Source organism: Crocodylus porosus, unplaced genomic scaffold (genome assembly GCF_001723895.1).
Source record: "Crocodylus porosus isolate Cpor-Errol unplaced genomic scaffold, CroPor_comp1, whole genome shotgun sequence".
NCBI classification, from domain to species: domain Eukaryota; kingdom Metazoa; phylum Chordata; order Crocodylia; family Crocodylidae; genus Crocodylus; species Crocodylus porosus.
In genome coordinates, this window is record NW_017728907.1 from 38,200,930 (window position 1) to 38,226,927 (window position 25,998).

Genomic DNA, 25,998 nt, shown 5'->3' on the forward strand with positions numbered 1-25,998 from the left:
CTTCCTGCCCTTTGGGCAGGGGGCTGGACTGGATGATCTCCTGAGGTCCCTTCCAGCCCTGATGTCTATGAAATCTATGAAATCAATGCTTAAAATGTCACTTAGGTCTCAAATACCCCATTGGAAAGAAAGGATCAGTGCACTCCTTTCTGATTTATGGTTTACAACTGCCTGTAGATCAGGAAGACTACAACGCCTCACTTGACTCTGGACTGACATTGTCTGAGTTTTCTTTGCAACCACACATGCTAGAAACATCATAGTTTTAAATAAAAGCTAAGATTCAGGAGTCCACTCCTGCAGCTGCATGGAGGGAAAATCCAAGCTGAATTTCAGTGGCTATGAAGGGTGCTGACAGCAGATCCTCGCCTGCTTTGCTCTGCTCCAGTCAAACTTCTAGCAGCTGCAGACACAGCGTCCTTGCAAGGTGACAGCCTCTGGTCTGCAGCGCTCTACTGTGTTGTGAACAGCGGTGTTTGGCTCATTAAAACCTACAGTACATCCATCATAGTAGGGTGGACCCAGCCCTGTGGCAGTCCCTGGGCACTGGGGGCCTCACCCCCTCCCCAGCAGCCCAGGATCTCTTGTTGCTCTTCCTGCCTCGTCTCGAGGGCGGCCAGGGATGGGACGCAGCTGCACTCTGCTTTTGGACGGCACCGCCCCGCCGGAGCTGCTGGGGACTTTTTTTAGCGTCCCCAAAGGTGAAGAGACTCCCCCTGTCCCCTCTGTGCTCAGAGCCACGTCCCCTCCCGCCCCTGCCTCGAATCACTGCTGCTTTCACCACTGCCCCCCGCGGGGTGGGAGCTGCTCCAGCCGGGCTGTGCAGGCCCTGGGCTCCCCGGGGGCCGCGGGGAGGAGTCCCCAGAGGCTCGGGCAGCCCGCCCCACCGGCACGGGGGAGGAGGAGGCTCCCGCACCCTCCCTGCCAAAGCCGAGATCCACCTCCCGCGGGTGTCCCCCGGCTTCCCGGCCCTGCCTGGTGCCAGCCGCCGCCCCACCTGCCTGCAGCCGGGCTCGGCGCCGCGCAGCCCCGGAGCTCCCAGCCGCCGGCGTCGCTGCGGTTGCTCGGGGCAACGGAGGGGCGGGACTAACCAGTCCGGGACTAATAGGCGTGTGGGGTTGCAGCCGCCCCAGCCGCTATTGGGCAGGGCCGAGACGGGGCTGGAGGGGAGCCGTGCCGCGGGGACTACAACTCCCGGCGTGCTCCGCGCGCACCTGCTGGCGGCGGGGCCAGGATGTCAGACCTGGGGGGCCCGGCCCGGCCCGCGCCTTCCCGCCCCTCCCGAGGGCCGGGCCGGGGCCGGCCCGCTCCCACTGCCACGTCGCCTCGCTTAGGCAAAGACCTGCGTTATTGTGGTTATGGCTGCTGTTAATAACAAGGGTGATGATGACGATGCTTATTCTTGATGATTGTTGTTGTCTGCGGGCAGCGATTGCCCTCAGCAGAGGACCGGCTCTCTTTGAAGCCCAGCCAGGCACCTCAATAGGTGAATTGTATTGCATGATAATTGCCATTTCTGGTGAAGAGCAGTCCCCGATGCGAGCCATTCAGCGCCACTCGCTGCATCGCACAGGCCCTTCTTCACTGTGATTTTTTTTTTTTTTGCGGCCGGAATGAAAGGATTTTATTAAAGACCGAGAACATAATTACAACACAGAGCAGTATTTGAGCCCAGCTAGGAGCACTGGAAGCAATACAAAAGCAGCAATACAGCGTTTTTTGGGGTGGGGTTAGGACATTTTTTGCGTTCCAAGCCAAATGAAGCCCAAATCTGTGAGTCATTCCAGAAGCATAAGTGACCCTACAAAGGGCAAACATCCTCCACCCCACCAGGGGCTTCAGATATTTCCAAAATCTTTTGGCAAGCATCCTATGTGCAGGCCCAAGCCCCCAAGTTTCACCTGCCCTCAGCCATGTGGCTGCAGAAGCAAACTAGGGAGTAACCTCCCATTTCCATAAAGTGGGCTTTAAGCCCCAACACCTCAGCGGGTACTAAACCACCCCACAAGAACAGTTAGCCCTGGTAACACTTAAGGAAAACTGCCTTCGTGGACCCAGACACGTGGTGTTTCTGACAACAACATTCATAAAACAAGGATGTTGGTGGTTGTATGCCCTTTTATCCAACTGCCTCAAAGCATTTTGCTTCATCTGCTTTGTCTTCACAATGCCTCCGGGAGATGGCGAGTCAGGAGCCCCACTGCTAGGTGCAGAAAAGAGTCATTTGGCCAAAGTTAAACCGTGCCTATGGGCACAGTCAAGAATACATCCTGGCTATTCTTTGTCTCACCCGGTCCACTGTGTGATGGAAAACAATATTTTTACAACCATTATTTCAGCCCAAAGCATAGTTAAAAATGCTACTTGATGTCTGGACTCAAATATAATTTTTATAAGAAAAAGCTGCTACACTGTACAAGTTAATAGAAACATGGCATTTCATTCAAAATTCTGGTGGCTTAATCATTTCTGATTTCAACAGGATGTTTAAAGCAATATGTATTTCTCTGCAGCGTTTGCAACCCAAACACTATCTTACAGAGGATCAGAAAGGGAAACGAATACAAATAATGGAAATGACTGGTCCTGAGTATGAAGAAGTAAACTGCCTAAGTGATGAAAACTAAAATTTATTTTGAACATTTTCCATCTTAATGATCTAAGTTGTTATTGGTAACAACAGGAGGGAATTAGGTCTGTTTGCTCCAATGTTTTGTCAGTTTGTTTTGCATCTACAGTGTCCTTGTAAAATAGCCATAAGACAAGAGGAGTTAGAACAGGTCCCTTATGTTGAACTTCACTGGTGTGTGGGGCCAGCACATACAATCTTTGACACTGCGTGGTGTTTGGAGTTCTGCTGATGTAGATAAAGAAAAGGAAAATGCTGGTCTAAGAGGACTCAGATCTCAGTGAAATTCAGCCTGGCCGTGGGAGGAGTGGTGTGTCAGTCACATGCTGCTGGTGCCGCATCCCTTAGTCCCAGACTGGCTCTGGGCTGCACGCTGCCTCTAGCATTTCATCTCTTGTTCCCGTTGGAAGGCAGGCAGCAAAGGCAGAGCTGGCCGGGAACCTAGAGGCACCTTATCACCATCATCCACCTTGCAATTTGCACTGTCTCTGCGGTTGCTGCTTGCAGGTAGGTGGCTGCTGCTTGCACTGGCTATTGGCATCAGGTGTCCTGGCACTTGGCAGAGATGCTAATCAGATCCCTCCAGGCAGTTTGCTGAGCGGCAGGTTATATAAATAATGTGCCAGTGCTATTGCTGCTGCTCAGTAAGGGACTGTATCAATTTCTTTAATTGATGCTGCCCCGAGGAAAACAACTAAGGGATCATGGAGGGGAGAGTCAGAGGAGCAGACTGTGAAATGCAGTATTTCTCTTGTAATTCTCCAGAAGGTCAGTGGTTGTGCAGTGTCCCTGTGGTCGGGGAAGAAGGCTGAGAAAGAAAAGACAGCTACAGTCGGGGCTGGGAACTGTTTGATTCCCCCCTGGACTCTGACATTTGCTAGTTCCTGTAGCTCCACAAGCAATGACCATCTGTATGAGGTGTTGGAAAGAAAACCACTGACTCATGCTCCTCAGTTCTTCATTGCTTCAAGCAACACAGCCGAGCCCATCCTCATGAGCCAAAGTTTCCTTAAATTAGCTGAAAGGAGGATACTCCTTGTTTTGAGAAGGGATTGTGGAAAGTCATTTCTATGACAGTAGTTGCTGCTGTACAAACTGTGCCTAGCATTTCTAGTGGCAACTTTCATTACAAATCAACAAACTTGTAACCTTATGTCTGTAAAAACATGTTCCTGTGTTGGTACTTGCAGCCACATACAGTAAGATTTACCTTCCTGGTGGGAGAAAAATACTTGGTGTCACTGTAAGTCAGGGGTGGGCAATTATTTGGGCTGGAGGGCCACTTTAAGAGTTTCAGTGACCTGTTGTGGGGGGAGGAGGGGATGCTGACCTGGCCTAGCACAAGTTAGGGGAGGGAGGGCAGGAAACTGATCCTCTGTGGCATGTGCCTGTCTGCCATGCATCGACTGCCAGGGGTACTGGACAGAGCAGGTGTGTGGGCGGGCAGGGTGTTCATGGAGACTGGCTGGGACCCCTATGAGTAGGGCACGCTCAGCCCAGCGGATGGGATGGGACTGCAGCTGAGTGGGGAGTGGTATGAGCATGGGACGGGCTGGATCCCGGGCAGGGGCCTGGGCTGGGATTTTGGGGTGGTGACACCACAGGGCCAGGACCTAGGGTAGAGCTGTGATCCATTCCCCACATGGCCTGGTGCTGTCAGTGCTCCAGCCCCAACCTGTCCTGCTCCCAGTCTCTGCTTCAGATGCTGATGCCTATGGCCCCATCTTATTGACCAAGCTGAGTGTGCCCTGCCTGCAGGGGTCCTGGCCAGATGGAGACCATGCTTGCCAACCCAATCAGTGTGGCAGCTGTGTGCCCAGGCAATGGTGCAGCGGTGAGAGGCAAGTTTGGCAGCAGTGGTGACACTGGTAGTGGCTTCTGGAAGGAGCCACCACCACCAGGAAGCTGAGTCCAGCTGCTGCACTGCCTCAGCCCCTCTGTGAACCCCGGGGCAATGGGACCAGCTGCATGCACCACGGCTTGGGTTGCCTCCCCGGCACCTGGGCTGGGTGGGGCTAAGGGACCCGCTGAGGGCTAGATACAGCATACCAAAGGATTGTATCTGCCTACTCTTGCTGTAAGCTATTTTGGAAGATGCAACTATAGGCTGTTGTTTGTTTTGTTCTGGTTTTTTTAATTGAAATGTTGAAGGAATCAAAGTAGTAGTGGTTCTATACCATAATCTGATTCTTCTGAGCCCTAGACTATAGGCTACTGGATTTTTAAAAAAAATCTAAATACTCTTGGATTAAAACCATCCTCATCCAAAGATATTCAGAGCTATGTTAGAGTTTAACACTTGCAATTTCTTGAATCTACACGGACTGCAGGACTGATTAACTAATCTTACACTCCTACCTGCACATTACTTTTTGCTGAAATTGGTGCAAGTTTTCTGTGAAACATTTGATTGTCGCAGTCCTTGTATAAGCTCAGCTAAGGTCCTGAAGGCTTTTATAGCATATTACCCAGGAAATCTCCATCCCAAATATGTATTCAAATGTCCTTGGCCTTCTATGGATTAGGAAATGTGGCTATTCTAAAACAGATGTCTGTCCCTTATTCTCAGGACAACAGAACATTGACTTGCATCACTGGAGATAGAGCTCAGTGTGTGGTTGTTGGTATTATCTCTACTTGTAGCTTTGGACTGCAAAATATGTTGATGTTTGAGTAATAGAAGTCACTCTTCCACTACACTTTCTTGCTGCTGATGTCTATATTACGGATATGGTTCTTGAAAGAACTTGGCTTCCTTTAACTTTTATAATGGTGGGGGTGGAGGAAAGTGTTGAGGAGACTAGAAAAATGTGTGTTGAGTGTTTTAAATACAGTATATTGGTCAATATTGCAAGTTTGCCTGATAGTCTGCATGAATGTTTATGAGTGAAAAATATTTGTTATATGTAATTATGGCCTCTACCTGTTTTGTGGCTGATGAGCTAGGATCTTTCAGTAAGCTGTATTAAGTTAAAATTGTGCCTAGTTGGAATACTGAAGCTGATTTACAACACGTACTAATGTTTTAGCTCCTGTCTTACATTAAAGTTTATTATTGTGATCTCCAGTAAAAAGAAACTCATGAGTTTCAGGACTTGAAGTTCTTTTTACAGTTTGTCTGCTGCCTGGGAAATGACGTTTGGAGAGTTTATAGCGTGGGTCATCCCAGGGAATATACAAGAAATAGTTTGATCTATATAGCTGGAAGAAATGTTAGAAAAGTTCTTGTGTATAAAGTACCCTAACACTATCCATGTTAGATCCCAATTATAGGACTAATTCAATAAACAATAATCTGGAGAGACAGTGGTAGTTGTCACCTGAGGAGGGGCATTTTGTGCCCAAAAGGTTGTCCAGCATAGCTCACAAGTATGTAATTGGATGAATAAAAGATATTACCTGTTTTTTGGGGAATTAACAGTCTGCATAGTATTTCAAATGCTTGTGTTTAATAGAGTACAATGACTACCATCAAAGACTACCATCAAAGTTGAAGTTTGAATTGTGCTTAGATTTTAAGGAAATCTGGTAGTTGGAATCAGAGATTGAAATGAAGGCTTTTTGGCTCGTGTAGCTTTAAAAACTAACTTTTGTCCATTTTAAAACATGTATATTTTTAAATATATTTAAGTATATTTAAAAAATTGTACAGAAATGAGGATAGAAATGAGAAGAAACAAATTTTAACTTCTCAATTTTAGATGAAGCAAAACTCTATCTTGTCCACATATTAAAAATAAGTTTTGTAAGTTTTTAACCTAGTTGCTCCAAAACATGATAGTAAGAAACTTTTCTGGTAAGACATGAAATAAAGTAAATCGTTATTCAGTTCCTTCTTACAATATAGCAGGCATAGATGGAGAATTCTCTAACTACAAGTACACATATTACCAGGTTCTTCTATAGTATGACTTGAGAATTATTGGAGATCACAATAAGTCACCACCTCCAGCACCATTTTAAAACAAGCAAAATTGGTAGCAACTTATTTGCCAGCTTGTTTACCCTCCAGGCTTAAAGGTTTTATACTTCAAGCTTTTTTTCCCTTGTAAATCACAAGGGTTAGACATGTACTGTAATATCTTTAAATTGAAGCCAAGAGTCTCATGTAATTGCCCAACACTAGAATGGGACTCTTGCTGAATATTTGAAGAGATGCAGAAAAGCAGAGTAGATATGCACATTTTTAATAAGATCAATATAGAGCATAAGCTTTCATGAACTTGAGCTGACTTCATCAGAAGCTGTGAAAGGACAAACATAGAGCAGTATATAAAGTTGAGAGTGACTTGAATACAAAAGGTAGGGAGAGGAAGGGGAGCAGGGAAGGAAGAGTGCTGGGATTGGCAGGCAAACAAGTTAAAGACCCATAGGAACAAAGGGGTCATAAAAACTATTCCAGGTAATGAGATATGAATATGTAGTCCTGGTTTAGCCCATACTTAACACAATCCAGTCTGTGCATTGTTTTTTGTTTCTCAATTTTCTGTTTAAACCGGTTTTTAAAATGCTGCTGTTGGAGAACAGCAATCTTGGAGTTGGAATATCTAGGAAGGTTAAAGTGCTTTGCCCCAGGCCTTTGTGTCTTTCTGCAGCTGATGTCAGGCAGGTGTTCTTTCTTTCTTAGCCGTACAGATCGTCCAGTCTATCCAGTGTAGACGGCAGAGAGGCACTGTAATCAGGTGATAGTGTATATGACATTGGTAGAATTGCAAATGAATGAACCTTAGATGTTATATTCCTCATTATTTAGCGCAATGGTTTGGTCTGTAATAACATGGACTTCAGATTAATATGTCTAACTACCTCTCTTGGAAGAGACAATGACCTTGTAATAGTAACTTTAGTTTTGGACTAGTTGCCACCTCTAAATTTAGCCTAGTGTAAAAGAGAATTGGCAGCTGAAAATGTTCTTTTTTTATTTGAAAGGGTTTCAAGACTCTGCATTTAGCCTTGTTCTACTTTTTTATACAACAGAATCATAGCTCTAGGAGACAGATAACAAGTACCCATGAAAGCTGATATTTATATATGACTTTCTGCCCCACTGATCTATTTTGCTTATAACTTATTTTGTATGTGGCTTTGTTGTGAGAAAAAAACAGAGCGTGTGGCTATTAAGTCTGGATATATGGACAAAAATCTCACAGCCAAGTCATGGTTCTAATACTTGATCTGTAAAATAAATGGCTTGTCAAAAGCTTAACTGTTACAAATGCAGGTCTTAAAAATACATGAAATAAAGACTTTGGGTCTTGCTCTCAGTGCAATGTAATGTGTCAACATTTTGTAGAAGACTACAACCAAGATCTCAGTTTTATTAGCACAATCTGAAATTGTGTGTGTGTGTTCATGTTCATTCCCAACTGATTTTCACAGTGTTGTTGTTCTCTCCTCCCTCTCCCCAGAAATGGAAAATAATGAAGTGGTTATAAGCAGCTGCAGTTCTCATGATGATGAAAATCTTTACAACTACAAACAGCACCCTTCTATATCACAAGAGCTACTCTTAGAAGACCAGCTCAGAAGGAAACTTAAATTTTTTTTCATGAACCCATGTGAGAAATTCTGGGCCCGGGGAAGAAAACCATGGAAACTTGGGATTCAGCTTTTAAAAATAGTGATGGTAACCATCCAGGTAAATAAGTTTGGGATCAGGGGCTTCCATTTTACTTCATCGATGCTGTATGTTTGGAGAATGGCAACTGGCAAATGCTGTGCTTGCTCTGACACAATGCAACTGTATCAACAGAAGCTTCCTCTTGTGTTGATAAACATCAGAGTATTGAAACTATGGCATATTGTGTCATAATAAACACAAAATTAAACTTGAATATACTACATAAGGGCTTTGTCTCTTTACACATTTAGTTCTGTCAGAATGAAACTTCAGTTCTTTCATAATTTTCTTCCTATCCAACCTTGTAATTTGATTTGCAAATCACCTTTTCTGCTGACTAAATACTGGGAAAGGCAGCTGGCTTCAGCGCATGGGGCTTCCCTCTTGTGCTGTGTGAGTGAGGAGGCTGTGCATGCGAGGTGGGGAGCACTGGCAATAGACTGCCTCTTGCCATGATGTGCAATGCTGGCCAGAGCCGTGCCCTACTGGGCACCAGCACCTGTGCCGGGCATGAGTGACCCGAGTACCCTCGCCTGCTGCTGCCACCATCTTCTGGGGCTGTGTGCAATGGGGTGAGTGTGGGGGAGGGGGTCCCCACACACCCCCCTTCACACCTACACTCTGCCCACCCAAGCTCCATGCTGCTGCCACCCCCTGGGTGTGGTCTTCATGCTGTCACTAGCTCCAGCCCCACGCTACATGCTCCCATCCAGCAGGAGACCAGGGTAACAGAGCAGCCCTGCTTGGAAACTGGCTGATGGCCAGGCCAGGCCCTACCACCCATGAGGGTAGGAGTGAGGTGCAATAGGATACATCTGTGGGGGGTGTACATGTAGGCACCTTGCTCCCACCGTTGTGGGTGGAAGTGCTGGGTGGGATGCAATTAATTGGTGGGTGTCTTGGGCCAGATGAAAGTGCCTGGTGGGCCAGATCTGGCCTGCAAGCCATATTTTGCCTTTCCCTGCCCTAGAGCTATACCTTGGGTAGATAAGATTTGATATGTCAGGATGATTGATAACTTAGCTACCCTCATTTAGAAATTATATTTCCAGGTTTCATCAAATCTGGGAAAAAAAATTTCCTTTAGCCTAGTGACTGACTGCCTTACTTCATGGCAGTTTTTCATAATTTTCCTTCACTCTGACCATTGGAAGTAAAATCAGTGAAGAGAACTGTGGGCTTTCATTAAGACTATAAAACTATTTTTAAAATCTCTCTCTGCAAAATTTATAGCTAACATGTATGGTCATTTACTCCTAATATTAATAACTGCTTTTAGTATAATAGCAGAATGTTGTGTCTGTAATAGCTAATCTTTGTAGCTTTCACCTGTGCACAAGAGGCGGGACAACCACATCCCCCCACTTCATATTGTCCTAGAATGTCTCTTCCAATTTATTTTACTAGGATTGACATTGGAAGTTGGCAGTTACTTTCAAAACTCATGTAATGTCTGACTTGCAACTCTGACAGGAGATGAGAAAATAGGGTTGGAGTGTTGTAGCCATGGTGGTCCAGGAAATGTGCAAGAAGCAAGGGGTTTGTTTTTTTTGGGTGACATCCTTTATTAGACTAAATGTGTAGTTGGGAGAGATACTAGACAAGTACTGCCCTTTAGGTCACTGAAAGAGGAAGAGTGAGGATGACAGTTTTCTTAAACTGTTGGATCCTCCTTTATCTGGATGGGAAATGACAAGAGGAGACAAAGATAACTATAGTAAAAGAGTCATCTACTAAACCAACTACTTTTTGGGGTGCAGCTGAAAATTCAAACATCCTCTTGTTTTTCTTCCTGTACTATGAAATAAAGAACTGAAGTGAGAGTTCAGTCTCTAATGTGATCAAACCATGGCTGTCATTGGGAGAGGAGTTCTGCTCTAAGGTTGTTGACAGACACTCACTTAAAGGCATGATGTAATCTGATCTATAATCCCAACAGCTGCTCCTCCTGCTATGCCACATGCAAGTTTGGGATCAGGGATTAGATCCCAATTGCACCTTACTTGCCAGTGCAAGGGGGAGCTTGGGATCATGATCCTAGGCTCCCTCTGCACCAGCAAGTTGAAAGCGTGGTGTCCACAATCCAGTTGATTATTAGCTGAGGCCAGGGACTGAATTGGGTTCTGGACTTGACCAGGGACTGAACTGGGGTCTGGTCAAAGCCCCACCTGGGTGGTACATGTGGCTTTCACAGTTTCTAAAACATGGGAACTCTGGGACGCCTCTTTTGGATCCTGGGGTCCTGTCATGTTGGGACCTTTTAAAAACTGTATTTGTGGCTGGGCTGAACATGCAGTTTTATGACCTCTCCAGTGCAGTGAGAGGCTCCTTGATCCTATGGTCCTCAGGCACTGGGGATGTCAGAAAACCACATGTGGAATACAGCTGTATATACAGTTTCTAAAAGTCTGGGGTGCAGTGAGCCCAAAGTTGGGGAGATGTTCCCTGATACCAGGCTTACCACCCCTCCACCATCTGTCCCCATGGGTTGGCAGGACCTGGCATCCAGGGACCTGTTCTTTCCGCAACCCAAGTGGGTAGGGGACAGCTGTATCCCCAGCCCCTGGGCTTCCCTGTGTTGGATCCTGACACCCAGCTGGGCACTGGGATCTGTCATGGGCCAGCTGCAGTGCCACATGTTCAGTTTAACAACAGTTGAGCCACAAAGTGTGTGGGGAATAACTTTATGGCTCACTTACTGTATTAACATGCTTTAAATTGCTTTGAACATGTGGTCAGATAGCTGGTTGTTCCTCCTCTAGCCTGGGTCAGGAGCCAGCCTTCCCCCTTTCCTACCTCAAATTAAACAGAAAAACAAATTAACAGCAAAATTCACCACCCCCTGCTTCTTCTGTCCAGGGCAAGGGCTTTGTTATAGTGCTACCCAGTTGCCTTTCTTCCCAGTTTCATTTCTCTGGGAGCTTTTAACTTCCTTCAGGGCTAGCCAGTCATCCCTATCAGCTGGCCCAGTGCTGCTAGCTATTATTCTCTAACCCTCTGCAGCTGGGCTTTCATCCCTAAATCATGCACCTTGTTACAGACTGGGTTATTATTAAAGGTGTGCTTAATCTGTTAATCATGCCTTAAATGTAACAAGCATCAGGGACCTAAGCCACCAAAAGCCAGTTTTCTATTAGGAATTAAAACACTGCATTTTTTTGTTTTTCTTTTTCAGTTGGTAGTTTTTGGGTTGAGCAATCAAATGGTGGTTGCCTTCAAGGAGGAGAACACTGTGGCATTCAAACACCTCTTTTTGAAAGGATATACAGACAGAATGGATGATACCTATGCTGTATATACACAAAGAGATGTCTATGATCAGATATTCTTTGCAATAAACCAGGTAAAGACTTTTATTATAATGTGTATATTATATAAACCATTTTACAAAAATCAAATCCCCTATAAAATGGACCTGAAATCAAGCAGTCTCTGAAATTTGGATGATTCCAAATGTTGTTGACTAGATGTTGACTTTTATTTGGGGAGAAAAAGAGGGGTATAATCCTTTTGTCCACCAAAGGAGAAGCAAAATAAATATAGAGATACTGGAAATAATCCCGGAGTTTGTATCTTCAAGAACTATGTATCATGACTAAGGTAAAAGAGAGATTCAACCAATATTCTTTTTCCTGTAAAATTATAGTAGGAAAACTTTGTTGTTGAGCTAGGGAAGAGAATAGATGTGCTCTCATATCATTTTATCTAACTCTGGCTTTATATATACACTGGCTTCACCAGTAAATATATAGTGGTTAAGAGCCTCCACTTGTAGTCCTTTTGAATAGTAAGCACGTAGACTTGTCACAACTTCTCTAATGGATTTGTTAACTTTGGAATGTTTTTTGAAGGACCCAGTTAGACTAAACTAAATGAAGCTTCAAATAAAACTGGCATCTTGGCATAGTTGTCTTTTTTTGGATAACTCAATGTCAGGGTTCAAACCTCAAAAGGGGAGGTCCCTATTCTTACACTAAGCTTTTGTTTTGGCATCTAGTACAGACTTGTGTTCCTAGTTCTGTCTATTAGTGCTTCTGAATACCTAACTTCGGTGGTACAAAATATTCTGATTACACTTTTAACTTTCAATGGCATGAACTATGCTAGTAGACTAGGTCTCTGAAAAGTAGACTACCTCAAAGAAGCTATAAAGGAGAATGAGGTATTGCTCAAAGTATTCAGAGTTTTAGTACCAGGGTTTTAACATATACAGTGTTTCTAAATATAAATGTATATAAAAAAGAGCTAAGTTTTTCACATTCCCAAAGCATAGACGTTAAGAACAACAACAAAAATCGTAAGAGTAGACAATACTGCATATACTAAACCATGCTGTGTGAAACAAGCGTGCGATGATGGAGCTCACTGCTTGGTGTGGTGTCTTGAATTATTAATTATGTAAGCAATAATCAAACTGTGCTTATTTACAGACACCATGTAACACAGATAGCTTGAGGCCAGTCATTTCCACTGATCTAATGAACATCATCTCCAGTTTCAACACTGGATGGAGAAGCCTGATCAGTCTTTTCAATTTACAGATATTAAATAAAACTTTCTAATGCTCCATTGAGTCTTGTGCTACTTGATAGACTTATAGGAAAGCAAAAGTATGTAGGTAAGGCATTTACAATGCAATGTTTTCCAGCTGAAACGCTTCCGAATAACCTTTTCCCCCTCATCTCGCTTTTTGGCAGTTGTGGGTAAGTGGGCAGATCTTACCAAAATTCAAAGTTTTTAAAATTAAAGTGGACATCGTTATAGGTGGTGCTGCCTAATTTGAAAACACAGGGAGATTAGTGGTTACAGTGCTAGCATAGGACTGAGTCGTTGCTTCAGTTTATTGCTCTGTCACAAGCTGTGAGAGGGGGAAGAAGGGAGTTCCTTATTCCCAGGAGGCTTTTAAAGATCTTTGCTTAGACCTCTCTATTAGTTTGGGAGGCCTGTGACTATTTGTAACAAGCTAATAGAAGAATCTTGGATGAGGAAAAAGGAACAATTATATAAGCCAAAAGTGTTTTGGAAAAAGAAATATATTGCCAGATTTGCAGGACCTGAAGACAAGGGGTTGACGCACACAAGTGAAGAGGAAACAGACCTTGCAGACAGATGATGTTTCTTGGTAAACCTAGTATAAAGTGAAACTTACAGTCTTCAGATTGGGGAGAATCATTTTGCTCTCTATGAATTTTGTTCCACTGCCTTCAATTGAACATAAATATGTAGCAGGGATCATTTTTAAATAAATATACCTGCTTCCCATCTTTCACTGGAGGTCAGACAAGTTCATAGATCACTGAAAAACAAGTTGGGCACATTAGGATGGATGTCTGGCTGCATCTAAAGAACACAAGGTGATGCTAAGAAGGATATATGGGAAGGTGTAAAGCTCAGTTGAACTGCCATGTCCATGAATGGTTCCAATCCACAGATTTCCAAGTTCTTCACAAGTCATGAAATACTTGGCCTCACTTTGTTAGGGACTTGTAAAGAGAACATTTAATGGCAAACACTTAGTTTAGGATCCTCTTGCCCAGGTAAAAATACCTTAAAATTGGTGAGCTCTGATTATGGAGTGTGAGTCCAAATTGTTTAAATTTTACCAAAACACTAAGATGGTTGTAATGTGCATTCAAATTAACACTGCTGGGGTGTTTTTGTTGTTGTTTTTGTGTGTTTTTTTGTTTTGTTTTTTTTGGGGGGGTCCTTCAAAGGCTGTAGGATTCCTGACAGCGTTTAACCTCATTTGACTAGTTGTTGCGTTTGACTTAGTACTTGCAGCTGCGCAACATATCTGTTGGAAACCATGCTTATGAGAAGAAAGGAGTAGACCACACTGCTATGGCTGTATGTCAACAGTTCTACAAACGAGGAAGCATCTGCCCTGGAAATGATACCTTTGACATTGACCCAGAAATTGAAACTGGTGAAATTGCTGCTTAATATCTTGTTTAAATTCTTAAATTTTAAATTGTTTATCTGTGTTTGTTTACTTGTTCTCTGGCTGTTGAATACTGAAATGGATTTCTAAAGCGTATTTCCCATGGGTGAATCTCTAGGATTTTGAAAAAAGGGGTTGCAGATGACATGGTACATCATCACCAATGCAACACATTTTCCTCCAGTTGAAGAGAAATTAGAAGCTTTACTAACATGCTATGGGGCTAGTGCTATATTATTCAGCTTAAGATAAAAGCAAAAACAAATGCAACTATTAGAATGTGCACTACTTTGCTAAAAATTATATAAAGTTAAAGGGAAAAACAAGCAAACAATAGAATAATAGAAAATTAGGGTATTGGAAGGGAGGGACCTCAAGAGGTCATCTAATGCAATCCCATGCTCAGTGCAGGACCATCCCCAACTAGATCATCCCAGCCAAGGCTTTGCCTAGCTAGGTCTTAAAAAGCTCCAAGATGGAAATTCTACCACCTCTCTGGGTAACCTGTTCCAGTGTTTTACTACCCTCCTAGTGACAAAGATTTTCCTAATATCTAACCTAAACTTCCCTTACTGCAACTTGAAGCCATTGCTCCTTGTTTATTTGCCACTACTGAGAATAGTCTAGCTCCCTTCTCTTTAGAACCACCCTTCAAGTAGTTGAAAGTTGCTATTAAATCTCTCTTTAGTCTTTTCTTCCCCAGACTTAATAAGCCCCATTCCCTTAGCCTCTCCTCATAAGTCATATGCCCCAGCCCCCTAATCATTTTCATTGCACTCCACTGGACTCTCTTCAATTTGTCTACACCTTTTCTATAGTGGGGGGCCCAAAACTGAACACAGTACACCAGATGTGGCCACACCAGTCCTGAATAGAGGGGAATAATCACTTCCCTTGATCTGTTGGCAACACTCTTACTAAAGCAGTCCAGTATGCCATTAGCCTGCTTGGCAACAAGAGCACACTATTGACTCATATTTGATTTACTATCTACTATTTACTATCTACTGTAACCCCCATCCTTTTCTGAAGAGCTGCTGCCCAGCTCATGAACCTCATGAGATTCCTTTTGGTCCAATCCCCCAATTTGTCTAGGTGTCTCTGAATCCTAGCCCTACCTTCCAGTGTATCTGCTACTCCACCCACCTTGGTGTCATGTGCAAACTTGCTGAGGGTGCACTCCATTCCACCTTCCAGGTCATTGATTAAAATATAGTGATAGTGTGTCCTCAGTCCTATAGTCATTATAATTAAATGTACATCTCTTATTTAGATTTATAAAACAAAAATCTAGCCCCCTTGAACATTTTGACAGTGTCTCCAATACTTCACTGTCAGTCATGTCTATATCTGAGTTAAAGTTTTTAGCTAGGGCTAAAACCAGCCATCTGCAGGGCTGTGAAACATAAGAAAGATATTACCTGGAATGGCTAACAGACATCAACACTACAAAAGAAAGGATAGTTTGAATAGTAGAACATCAAGACCCCTAAAAAGGAGGAGGATTGTTAACAAGGAGTGGAGAGAAATTAATACAAATTGGGGAGACAATGAGCCATTAATGAGCTCTCATCACTGCCTGAATAGCAGTGCTGCTGCCCCTCCCAGGCATTTGATTTTAAGGTGGAGCAGGAATCCAAGTGGAGGGGTTGTACAACTACACCACTGCACCTACCCCCCTTACCCCCCATTTTCACCCTTGAAATTGCCACAGAAGGTAAAATGTTCCTCATCACACAGCTTCTTCAATTTTGTGAACTTATGCTCTGTTTTAAAACTTAGTTCAACTCATCACTTACGAAACACTTTGTATTTTAAAACAAACTGATTCTAAAGCTCTTCAGATGAGGAAAGTAACTTTTGATCTTTTGACAGAACTGTAGGTTTTTTCTGTGGCCCGTCTCACCACTTTTTGAACCTCGTGTTCATTAATGTATTTCCCCTCATAACTTGCCTGTAAGGTAAGAAAGGAATAACTGTTAATTAAGTGAGTAACGGATTGAGCTGGCATATGGGAAAGGCAGCACTGTTACAAGACTTTTTTCGGTCGTGACTGATCCATTTGAGGTATGCAGTTAATAGACAGCGTTTACTGTAGTTTTAGGGATAGTTTAGACAAGGACATCCATGGGATGGTTTGCATAGGGATGATCCTGCTTTGAGTAGGGGCTTGGATTAGATGGCATCCTGAGGTCCCTTCCAGCCCTACTTTTCTACATTCTGTAATTCTGTGAGCATAATTGTCCTATGGGGGTTGGGGGTAGAATTAAAACCAACACTGAATCTACCCAATTTCATTGTTTGTACTTCTTCTTTAATGGCAGACTGTTTCTATATTGAGCCCATGATGCCTTTGGAAAACAGAACAGTGGGAAAGCATGATTTCAATTTCACTCTGGACTTTCATAGGTGAGGGGGCAATACTTGGTTCCTGCACTTGTGTACAATATTATTACTGTGAAAAGCTAATACAAAATTGCCTTCCAGACTTGTAACAGTGCAGCTTATGTTTAATCTGAAGGCAATCAATCTCCAGACGGTTCGTCACCATGAACTCCCAGACTGTTATGATTTTACTTTGACTGTAAGTATAAGCTTAGATGTGCCTTTATTTACCATTGTAAGAAATAATTGTTATTGATTATTGTAAGTGAAGTGCAGACCCTAAGGAAAAAAAATTGTAAAGAACATCAGGGACCAGAAATCAGCTGTCATTTGATGTGTGGCTTGGTTATAGGGTCTATAAATATATGGTGGTGGTGGTGGAAGCCACTAGTCACTTACCTTTGCTGGGTCATCACAGAGAACAACAAAACAAACTGATTCGCAGCTTTTCAGTATACTTCAAGGATTTAACCTTCCCCTTTTTGGAACAGTTGTGTGCTGATCAGATTGGAGTGGGACTTTAAATGACTGTCACTATTCTTACTCTAACAGACAGAATTGGGAAAATAAGTGATTCATAAGATTTTTACCTTTTTATTAATCAGTCTTCAAGCTGATATATGAATATTTTATATCATCTTAGATGTATTTCCAAAGCTTCATAATTTCCCTCGGTAGATAGAAGTATTTTCCAAATATACTATGACTGATTAGTGGTGTAAAATAGATAAATATTTATTAACTTTGTATGCATACTTGTAACTGTACAAACTTTTTCTCTACCCTTAACAGATACTGTTTGACAATAAAGCTCATAGTGGAAGAATCAAAATAAGTCTAGACAATGATATTGCCATTAGGGAATGTAAAGACTGGCATGTTTCTGGATCAAGTAAGTAGTTGAAACATTTCCAGATGACTCTGAACTGAGTTGTATTTCATTTTTTTCTCTCTGTCCCCTTTCCAACCAAGATGAGGAATTTTAGATAAAGTGTTGCTTTCAAATCAGATCTGTGATTTTATAAATAACCTTTAATTTTCAAAATTTAATCTTTTATTTAAAATGCTGGCGCACTAAACATTGTTTTAAAATTTGAGAACAGATGACCAGTGCCAAAACTGAATAGTCCTAGTGGAAAATAGGGCAAATTTTAAAATTCATTTATTCCTAGAACGAGTGAACAAAACTAAGGAAGCAGTCTTGCTTAATCTTGATTTAAAAATTTGGAATGGCTGGAATACTCTTAAAAGATTTTAAAAAATGGTGTATGAATGTGTATGGGAACATATCAGGGACTTAACTCAAAGGTGGGATAATAATATAGCTCTCACTAATGATATTTAGCAAATATCATAGATTTCATAGACATCAGGGCTGGAAGGGACCTTGGGAGATCATCGAGTCCAGCCCCCTGCCCTAAGGGCAGGAAGTCAGCTGGGGTCATAGGATCCCAGCAAGATAAGCATCCAATTTACTCTTGAAGGTGTTCAATGTAGGTGCTTGAACCACCTCCGCTGGCAGACTGTTCCAGACCTTGGGGGCTCGGACAGTAAAGAAATTCTTCCTTATGTCCAGCTTGAAACAGTCTTGCAGGAGTTTATGACCGTTCGACCTAGTCATCCCTTGGGGCGCTCTGGTGAACAAACGTTCCCCCAGATCCTGGTGGTCACCCCTGATAAACTTATAGGTGGCCATCAGATCACCCCTGAGCCTACGCTTTTCCAGGCTAAAGAGTCCCATGGCTCTCAGCCTGTCATCATAAGATCTGTTTTCCTGACCTCTGATCATGCGCGTGGCTCTCTTCTGGACTCTCTCAAGCTTCTCCACATCCTTTTTGAATTGTGGAGCCCAAAACTGGACACAGTACTCCAGCTGGGGCTTATATGGTAAACTTCCTCTGTCTTGTTATTAAGCATGTGGCAGTGAGGTGCTATTGCAACTTAATTCAAAAACTAGAATTTACTAGAGTTGATAAATATTCTTGTTTGAGACCTGAAGCTTTCCACAGTGTACTGTTTTGTTTATTCCCTTGCCATTAAACAGAATGGTTTGAATAATATCCAGGATCTGAATGTTTTTGTTTTTTCCTCTTGTCATTTTTCATTTTAAAATTTTGATTTTAAAGTCTTTGGCAAAATGGAGGGATGGAGAGAAAGGTGAAAGGAAACAAATACCAATCCTTTCCTAGTAAAGTGAAGTCCATGGAAGATGAGCAAAAAAAATCTGCTAAAATTAAAGGGGTTTGTGTGAGGGCTGCTGCTTGCTTTGCTCTAACTGCACACTAGATGGCATGCTAGCTCTAAACAGCTAGGTCTTGTGCACATACAAAAAGTTGATTGACATCACCTATGTGATGTTGATAACCTAAATGTTCATATATGTTAATTTTTGTTATAATGGACACTAACCATAACTTAGACACAACTCTACTGGGCAGCCTGTAAATAGATCTCAAATTGAAGGCAAATTATACTAGCCATTTCTTAACGGTTGTAAATTTGTATCCTGTTGGATTAAGGTGCAAAATTTGCTGTACTCTTTTTTGTGTATGCAACACAGTTATTTTTGGGCTGGTCTAGTAAGGACCCTTGTGAGGTTCCCTGTTTTGAAGGTCTAAATAGTTTGTCTCTTTTCAAAACTATTGTGATTAACCAGATACAGAGTCCCTTGTCTAAGAAGCCCTTCAAGTATAGATCCAATTATTAATAGGTTACTTTTTTGTGCAGTGGGGGGAGGTATGAGTAAAATTAGTCTGATTTCTTAGTACTGGAATTTTAACACCATTTGTTCCAATTCTTAATTTAGACATGTGGTTTATAGAAAAGCTGTAGAATATAATGTATTCAATTAATCCTCTAAGTAGCAAATATAGCTCTGATGCAAAATTTGACTTGTTTAAATCAGTTGAGTCTAAATATGCATTTTTTAAGGCAATATTGGTGACAAAATCATGCCCACTATGATTTATAATGCTTGGCTGTTTTCGTGGAGTTGTTCAAGCAACCACCTGCATTGCTCTGGGAGGGAAAGCTAGTAGCTGAACTATTGAAATGGAACTGAACACATGCATTGAAAAATTCCTGTGACTTTTTTTTATTTAGAAAACCTCTGTTGTGCCTCAATTTTTGTAGCTCTAAAACAAGAAACAAATACTTCATGCTCTCGTGAGACATTGTAGTCACTCCAGCATTATACTGTAGGGTAGTATTGGTAATAAAGATCATACAAAAGGATATTGCAGACTATTTTAGCTTGTAAGCTTGGAAATGCTTTGCTTGGTGAGTGAATACAGGAAAGCTTCTAAATGAGAAATGCTACTCACAGCTGAGCAGCAGCATTGAATAGCTTGTTATAGTAATGCCTGTAATTCCAGAGATATGCTAATCTCCCTCTAAGCTTTAATGGAGAAAATGTTGAGAAGTTCTACAGAAAACTAAATTTGATTTAACTACATGCTCTAGACAGAAAGGAAAAAAAAATTACATTTATGCAGAGTTTAACATGTTTTGGCTTGCTTTTTTCCCTCCCCAGTACAAAAGAACACTCATTACATGATGATATTTGATGCCTTTGTCATACTGACTTGTTTAGCTTCATTGATTCTCTGCAGTCGATCTGTCGCTAAGGGAATTCAGCTCCAAAGGGTGGGTACAGAACTTTCTCAGGAACACTTTCTAGTCTTTTAAACCTTAAAGTTTGATTGTAATCTCTCTCTTTCTTTTTTTCCTCCTCACATCTGCCCTTTTAGGAATTAGTGCACTTCTTCCTACATTATTATAAGAAAGAAGTCTCTTTTGCTGATCAAATGGAATTTGTCAATGGGTGGTATATCATGATTATTGTTAGTGATGTCTTAACTATTGTTGGATCAACTCTAAAGATGGAAATACAAGCTAAGGTAAGATTTTCACATAGCAGATAGACACAAATAGAGTTTGAAACTTCACCCCAGTTTGAAATGAGCATTTTGCAGGGCAAAACCCCCACAAATCTGCAGTGACCAGCTGTTTAGATTTCAGAAATCCAAATATGTATAGACAACTATATCTCTCTCCTCGTACTTAAGAAACTGACTTCAAAATTATTTTATAATCACTGTCTGCTCTACTCTGTTCCTTTCCATAGTCCCAGCTGTACTGAGGAATAAGGCCTTGGGTTTAGGAAGGCAATTTAAAATGTTCCACATGCCATTTTACAACTTCTACAAGTGTCTTGGGGAAGGGGGAAAGAAAGTCCCCCTCAAATACCACTTTCCTGCTATCTGATCTCCAGAAGTAAGGCATCAGCTAGGAGAGCCATCAGTGTCCAAGGCTAGGGACAGAAGTTGCACATAAATTAGTTTAAGTGATCAGAAACCAGTTTAAACCTGTAACAGAACAGAAGCTCAGTACACATAAACTGCTTTCAAAATGGCCAAAACCAGTTTGAGATGAACCTGGTTGAATGTAATACAGTATCAGACTTAACTGATTGAGCTCACACTGGTTTATGTAACTTCTGTCCCAGACTTGCACATCTCTGCTGATTGCTCCAGTGCTGGGGGCATGGCCAGCCCCAGCAGTAGCTTGGAGTGAACTGGCTAGGGAGAAGGTTTCATTCCCCCCTCCCTCCACCCCCATCTCACTGGCATGGACCCTAGCTGGGGTTTGCCGGGCACTTCCCCCCATCATTGTTGCAGTGGCAGGGCTGGGGCATGGCCAGAGACCAGCCAGCATGGGCCCTGGGCAGAGAAGGCAGGGAGGGTGGTTATTTCCCTCTCTGCCCCAGGGGACTGCAGACAGTGGCAGCAAGCAGTGGGATAAGCTCCCTCCTGCCTCCTTTGCCAGATGCTGGAGGGAGTAGGGAATAACCACCCTTCCTGCCCCCTTGCCTAAGGGGACCTGTGAGCTGGCCTCTGGCCGTGCCCCCACCCCTGCTGCTGGAATGACAAGGAGGCAGGGCCTTGACAGGACAGCAGCCCCTGATCTAGTGTCTGGGAGCGTGAGCCTCTTCTCGGTGGTAGAGCCACAAGCAGAGGTCCAAGGTGCTGCAGACTGCATGGGGCAAGCGGTGGCACCAGGACTTGGAGGGGGCCATAATCCCCCTAGCACAGCTGCTGCTTCTCATCTGCGGCAGCTTTCCTTGCCCTGCCCCCACCTGCAGCGTGGGCCCCTGTCGGGAAGAGTTTCGTAGTCTGGGACACCATGACAGAGGCTGCTGCCCTTGTCAGGGTCACCCGCTCCCCTCACTGCTCCAGCAGCAGGGGTGAGGCCAGAGGCCAGCCAGAACAGCTCCCTTAGGCAGAGGGCAGGGATGGGGGTTATTTCCCCCTCCCTCTGGTGTCTGGCAAAGGGGGCAGGAGGGGACTTAGTCTGCTGCTCCCTCCCTGCAGGGAGCGAGTGGTGGCGGCAGCAGTTGGAGCGAGCAGACCCCTACTGTGGTCCTCCAGGGCAGAGCGGGGACTAAGGCCTAAGGAGACCGCAGCTGGAGCAGCGAGGAGGGAGTGACACTGATTGGGGCTGCAGCCCCTTTCACGGTGTCCTGGAGCATAAGTCTCTTCTCGGTGTGGGGGCCATGCTGCGGGCAGGGGCAGGGAAAGCTGCTGCAGACAGGCGGCAGCATTAGGGAGGCTTGGGGGGCTATGGCCCCCCTTGAGCCCTGGTGCTGCCTCTTGCCCTGCACAATGCACAACAGCTCTGACCCCTGCTTGTGGCCTCCCTATCAGGAAGAGGCTCATGCTACCTGGTCACCAGGACAGGGGCTGTTGCGCCGTCAGAGCCCTGCCCACTCACCACTCCAGCAGCAGGGTCAGGGGCCTGGCCAGAGGCTGGCCGGCAGGGCCCCTTAGGTGAGGGGGCAGGGAGGGGAGTTATTCTCCCCTCCCTCTGGTGTCTGGCGGAGGGGGTAGGAGCGCATTTATCCTGCTGGCAAGGAGCTAGTGGTAGTGGCAGTGGCAGTGGTCAGGGCAGGTAGACCCTGCTGTGGTCTCCAGGGGGCAGTGGAGGTAGAGGGGGGGTATAACCCCATCCCTGCCCCCTATGATTTAGGGGCCCTGCCAGCTGGTATTTGGCCATGCCCAGCCCCACCGCCGCAGCAGCAAGGGGGGAGCACCCCGTGGAACCGGGCTGGGGTCCATGCTGGTGGGACAGGGAGGAGGAAACCCCTCCCTGGCCAGTTCACTCCAGGCTACTGCTGGGGCTGGTCATGTCCCCCCAGCCTAGCTTCCCTTCAACTAAGGACTGCTCTAGTGCCCCTGGCACCTGGCCTGAGCTACTGCAGGTATGTGGCTGTATTTCGTGAATGTCTATTCACTTGCAAATTGGTTCAATCTAGGCAGGTCAGACTCACCTGAAAAGATTGAATCAGTTCAGGCTCCAGCTTTCTGAATGTCTGTCCCTAGCCCAAGAATACTGGATAGACCACCACCATATGCTCCACAACAGCAATCCTTTACTTAAATCTTCTGCAAGTAAAGGTAACATTGTCCAAGATGTGTGCAGTCTGTCCTAACTAGTTTTTACTGTATAATGTGCAACCACTCAAGCCTCTCAAAATAACTCTAGCCATTATTTATTTAATTTATAATCCTTCTTTTGATCTTATATGCCAAACCTGGAGTTGATGCTCAATTTCAAAAAATATAATCTCTTTCAAAAAAAAAAAAAAAAAAGGAACGGTCCTGAAGGATGCATTGATTCATGGGCAGCAAGAGTTGGCCAACAAAGAAATACCAGAATATCCTCAAATATACTCAGTGGCACTTTCCTTTAGAATTTGAACAGATGAGCTTTTATAACAGGGTTGGGCAATTATTTTGGCTGGTGCGCCACTTAAGTTTTGGCTAGTTGTCGAGGACTGCACAGACACACTCTTCCAGAAGATATCATTTTTAACAAATTGTGGATTAAAAAACAAATTGTATACTAAAAGTCAAACATCTATTCTAACATATTTTAATTTTATTCAAAAAATGTCCTAATTTATGTGTTTGAGTGGCATTATATAGAGACAGTTGCATAACAGCTCAAGATAGTCTTATGCTAATATATTGTGTGTGTCAGTAGGGGGAGGGGAGCACTTGTGTATGGTACATGTGAGAGGTTTGGGGTGGGTGTGGGGGTGCTGCCAGTATGCTAGGTCCCAGCAGCCAGGTGGGAGTGGGGGAAAGGAGGGGAGGGATGGGGCATGTGCAGCAGAGCTCACCTGGGTGGTGTGGTGCAGGTGTGATCACCCTCTCCCTTGCCCCCCCAGCTCATGGCTGCCCCCATGGTGCTCCCCATGGAGCCAAGCCTTACCTGCTCCTGCCTAGGGTAGTCCATGCTGTGTGCCCGACAATAGCCCTAGCCAGTGTGCATAGCTTCTCAGCGGGGCTCTTCCTGGTGTGGCTGCAGCCACCTGGGTAGTGCTTGGCTTCTTCTGCCTCAAGTGGCAGCTTCTTCTACTACTCCTGCTGTGCTTCTCTGGGCAAGGGGGAAACTGCAGCCAGGTGCCTTCTGCCCCAGTGCGCAGGGCTCCCAGCTGCCTTCCACCCACTGGCTGCTCATTGCGCTGGACAGACAAAGCGGGTGGGAGGTGGCTGGGAGCTGGAGCCCTGCACATGGGGCAGAAGCCACCAAGCTGGAGCTTCCCTCTGGCCTGGCTGAGCATGTGGGGTATCTATACGTGTGCCCTGGGGTGCAGGGGGGGCTGGCGCTTTAATTAAAGTAGCTTACAGAGCCACTCTAAAGCACCCGCAGAGTCGTATGTATTCAGCATCCTGCACTTCAAAATGGCAGCAGGGGCTATTTAACTAAAGCTTGTTTCATGAGCTTTAGTTAAATCACCCTGCTGCCATTTTGAAATGTGTGAATGCTGAATACAAGTGATGCAGAAGCTGCTAGAGCATGCTAATTAGCACGCTCCAGCAGACTTGCAGCAGACTTGATTATTTGCAAGGCAGACCATACGAGGAAAGGCAGAGGGACTTGGAGTTCTTCAGCCTAAAAAATAAAAGGCTGAGAGAGGACTTGGTAGCAGCTTACCACTACATCAGGGGAATACATCAAGGGTTCAGTGAACAACGGTTCACGAGGGCATCCTTGGGGAAAACCAGAAGTAATGGCCACAAACTCCTGGAAGACTGCTTCAGGCTCGACTCTAGGAAACAATTCTTCACAGTTAGGGTGTCCAGAGTGTGGAATAAACTGCTCCCAGAGGTGGTGGCATCACCTACCCTGGAAATCTTCAGGAGGAGACTGGACGGTCATCTTGCTGGGTTCACCTGATCCCAGTTGTTTTTTCTGCCCAGTGCAGTGGGGCTGGACCCAATGATCTTGTGAGCCTCCAAATCTTTGAATCTGTGTCCCCATGCATACCTTCACTTCCCCACACTGCCTGCTGCCCAGAGTGGTGCAGTAGTAGGAGGCGGAGCCAATGGAAGCAGGGGGAGCCAAGCAGTAGGCCTGTGCGAGTAGGCAGGTATTTGATCCAGCTTCGGATCCAGCCACTTCGGATGTCAGCAATCCGATCCGGAGCTGTAGATTGGTTTGCCACTTCGATCTGGCCAAAGCAGCTCCGAAGTTTTGGAGCTGCCTCAGAGACCCAGCCATGGGGTATAATGGGGGATCAATGAAATATCTATAACTTCGTTGTTTTGTCTCTGATTTGGATGAAACCTGTAGGGTTGGTAGCCTCTGCTGAGAGCATAAAGCCTGCCAAGTTTCAAGAGGATAGGTGCAGGGATTTGGGGAAAACTGCACCTCAAGCTGCTGACAGGCAAAACTCATGACACAGATGGCCCTGTGTGTTAAGGTGCAGCGGGCTGAAAACTGCAGGGGTGGTGGCCCCTGCTAAGGCCACAAAGCCTGCCAGCTTTGTGTGCATCTCGCTGGGGGAGTCTGTCTTCTGGGGCCGTGCACCAGCTGGTGACAGGCAAAACTCATGATGTGAGTGGGTGACACTGTGGTGCACCCTTCCTGGCGCTAGGGCTTCTGCACAACACAGCAGTGTGCCCCAGTAAGGCTTCCTTCTCCCCTACAGCCTCATGTCTGGTCCACCACTTTGTGACAACAGGTAAAATATCTTAGTTGGCTCAACACCGGTAGCATCAGCAGCAGCATCAAAGGTACCCAAACAGAACTGTCACAGAGCCTTTCTTTTTATAAAGGAATTGACAGCAAAAGTAAAGATGTTGTGTTGTGCTGGACATATGATGTTACTCATGGTGTGCGATGGCTTATCTTGCGTTTTTATGTCTATATGTGTATTATGGAAAAAAAGGAGTACTTAAAAATGTATCTTTGGAAGCTTTAGGGTTGAAAAACTCTTTGTGAGGCTGAGGAAGTACCTGCAGTTGGTCCTGGATTGAATTATTAGTAAAGAAGCCAGAGGCTGGCCTGGCCCGCAATGCAGGCAAGGAAGCCAGTCAGTGAAAATGGAAATGGAGGCATCAGGGGGTGAGGTAC

At 44.4% G+C, this 25,998-nt stretch overlaps 2 protein-coding genes across 5 annotated transcripts in view; one reads left to right on the top strand and one right to left on the bottom strand.

Annotated features, from left to right (window-relative positions):
• Positions 1–1,081, bottom strand: part of WDR63 (WD repeat domain 63) — a 47,911-nt gene extending 46,830 nt beyond the window's left edge. For both annotated transcript variants that reach the window (XM_019531166.1, XM_019531165.1), the window contains exon 1: positions 998–1,081. The gene's annotated coding sequence lies outside the window, so the exon portion shown is untranslated. The remainder of the gene's footprint in view (positions 1–997) is intronic.
• Positions 1,082–1,911: 830 nt separating this feature from the next.
• Positions 1,912–25,998, top strand: part of MCOLN3 (mucolipin 3) — a 37,902-nt gene continuing 13,815 nt past the window's right edge. For 2 of the 3 annotated variants that reach the window (XM_019531168.1, XM_019531167.1), the window contains exons 1-9: positions 3,192–3,397; positions 8,038–8,267; positions 11,425–11,592; positions 14,022–14,175; positions 16,515–16,599; positions 16,678–16,774; positions 17,368–17,467; positions 20,108–20,220; positions 20,325–20,474. In XM_019531168.1, the coding sequence (XP_019386713.1) occupies positions 3,334–3,397; positions 8,038–8,267; positions 11,425–11,592; positions 14,022–14,175; positions 16,515–16,599; positions 16,678–16,774; positions 17,368–17,467; positions 20,108–20,220; positions 20,325–20,474 (1,161 nt within the window). In that variant the 5' untranslated portion in view covers positions 3,192–3,333. Of the gene's footprint in view, positions 3,137–3,191; positions 3,398–8,037; positions 8,268–11,424; positions 11,593–14,021; positions 14,176–16,514; positions 16,600–16,677; positions 16,775–17,367; positions 17,468–20,107; positions 20,221–20,324; positions 20,475–25,998 lie in introns of those variants that run through there. The other variant, XM_019531169.1, reaches the window with a different exon arrangement.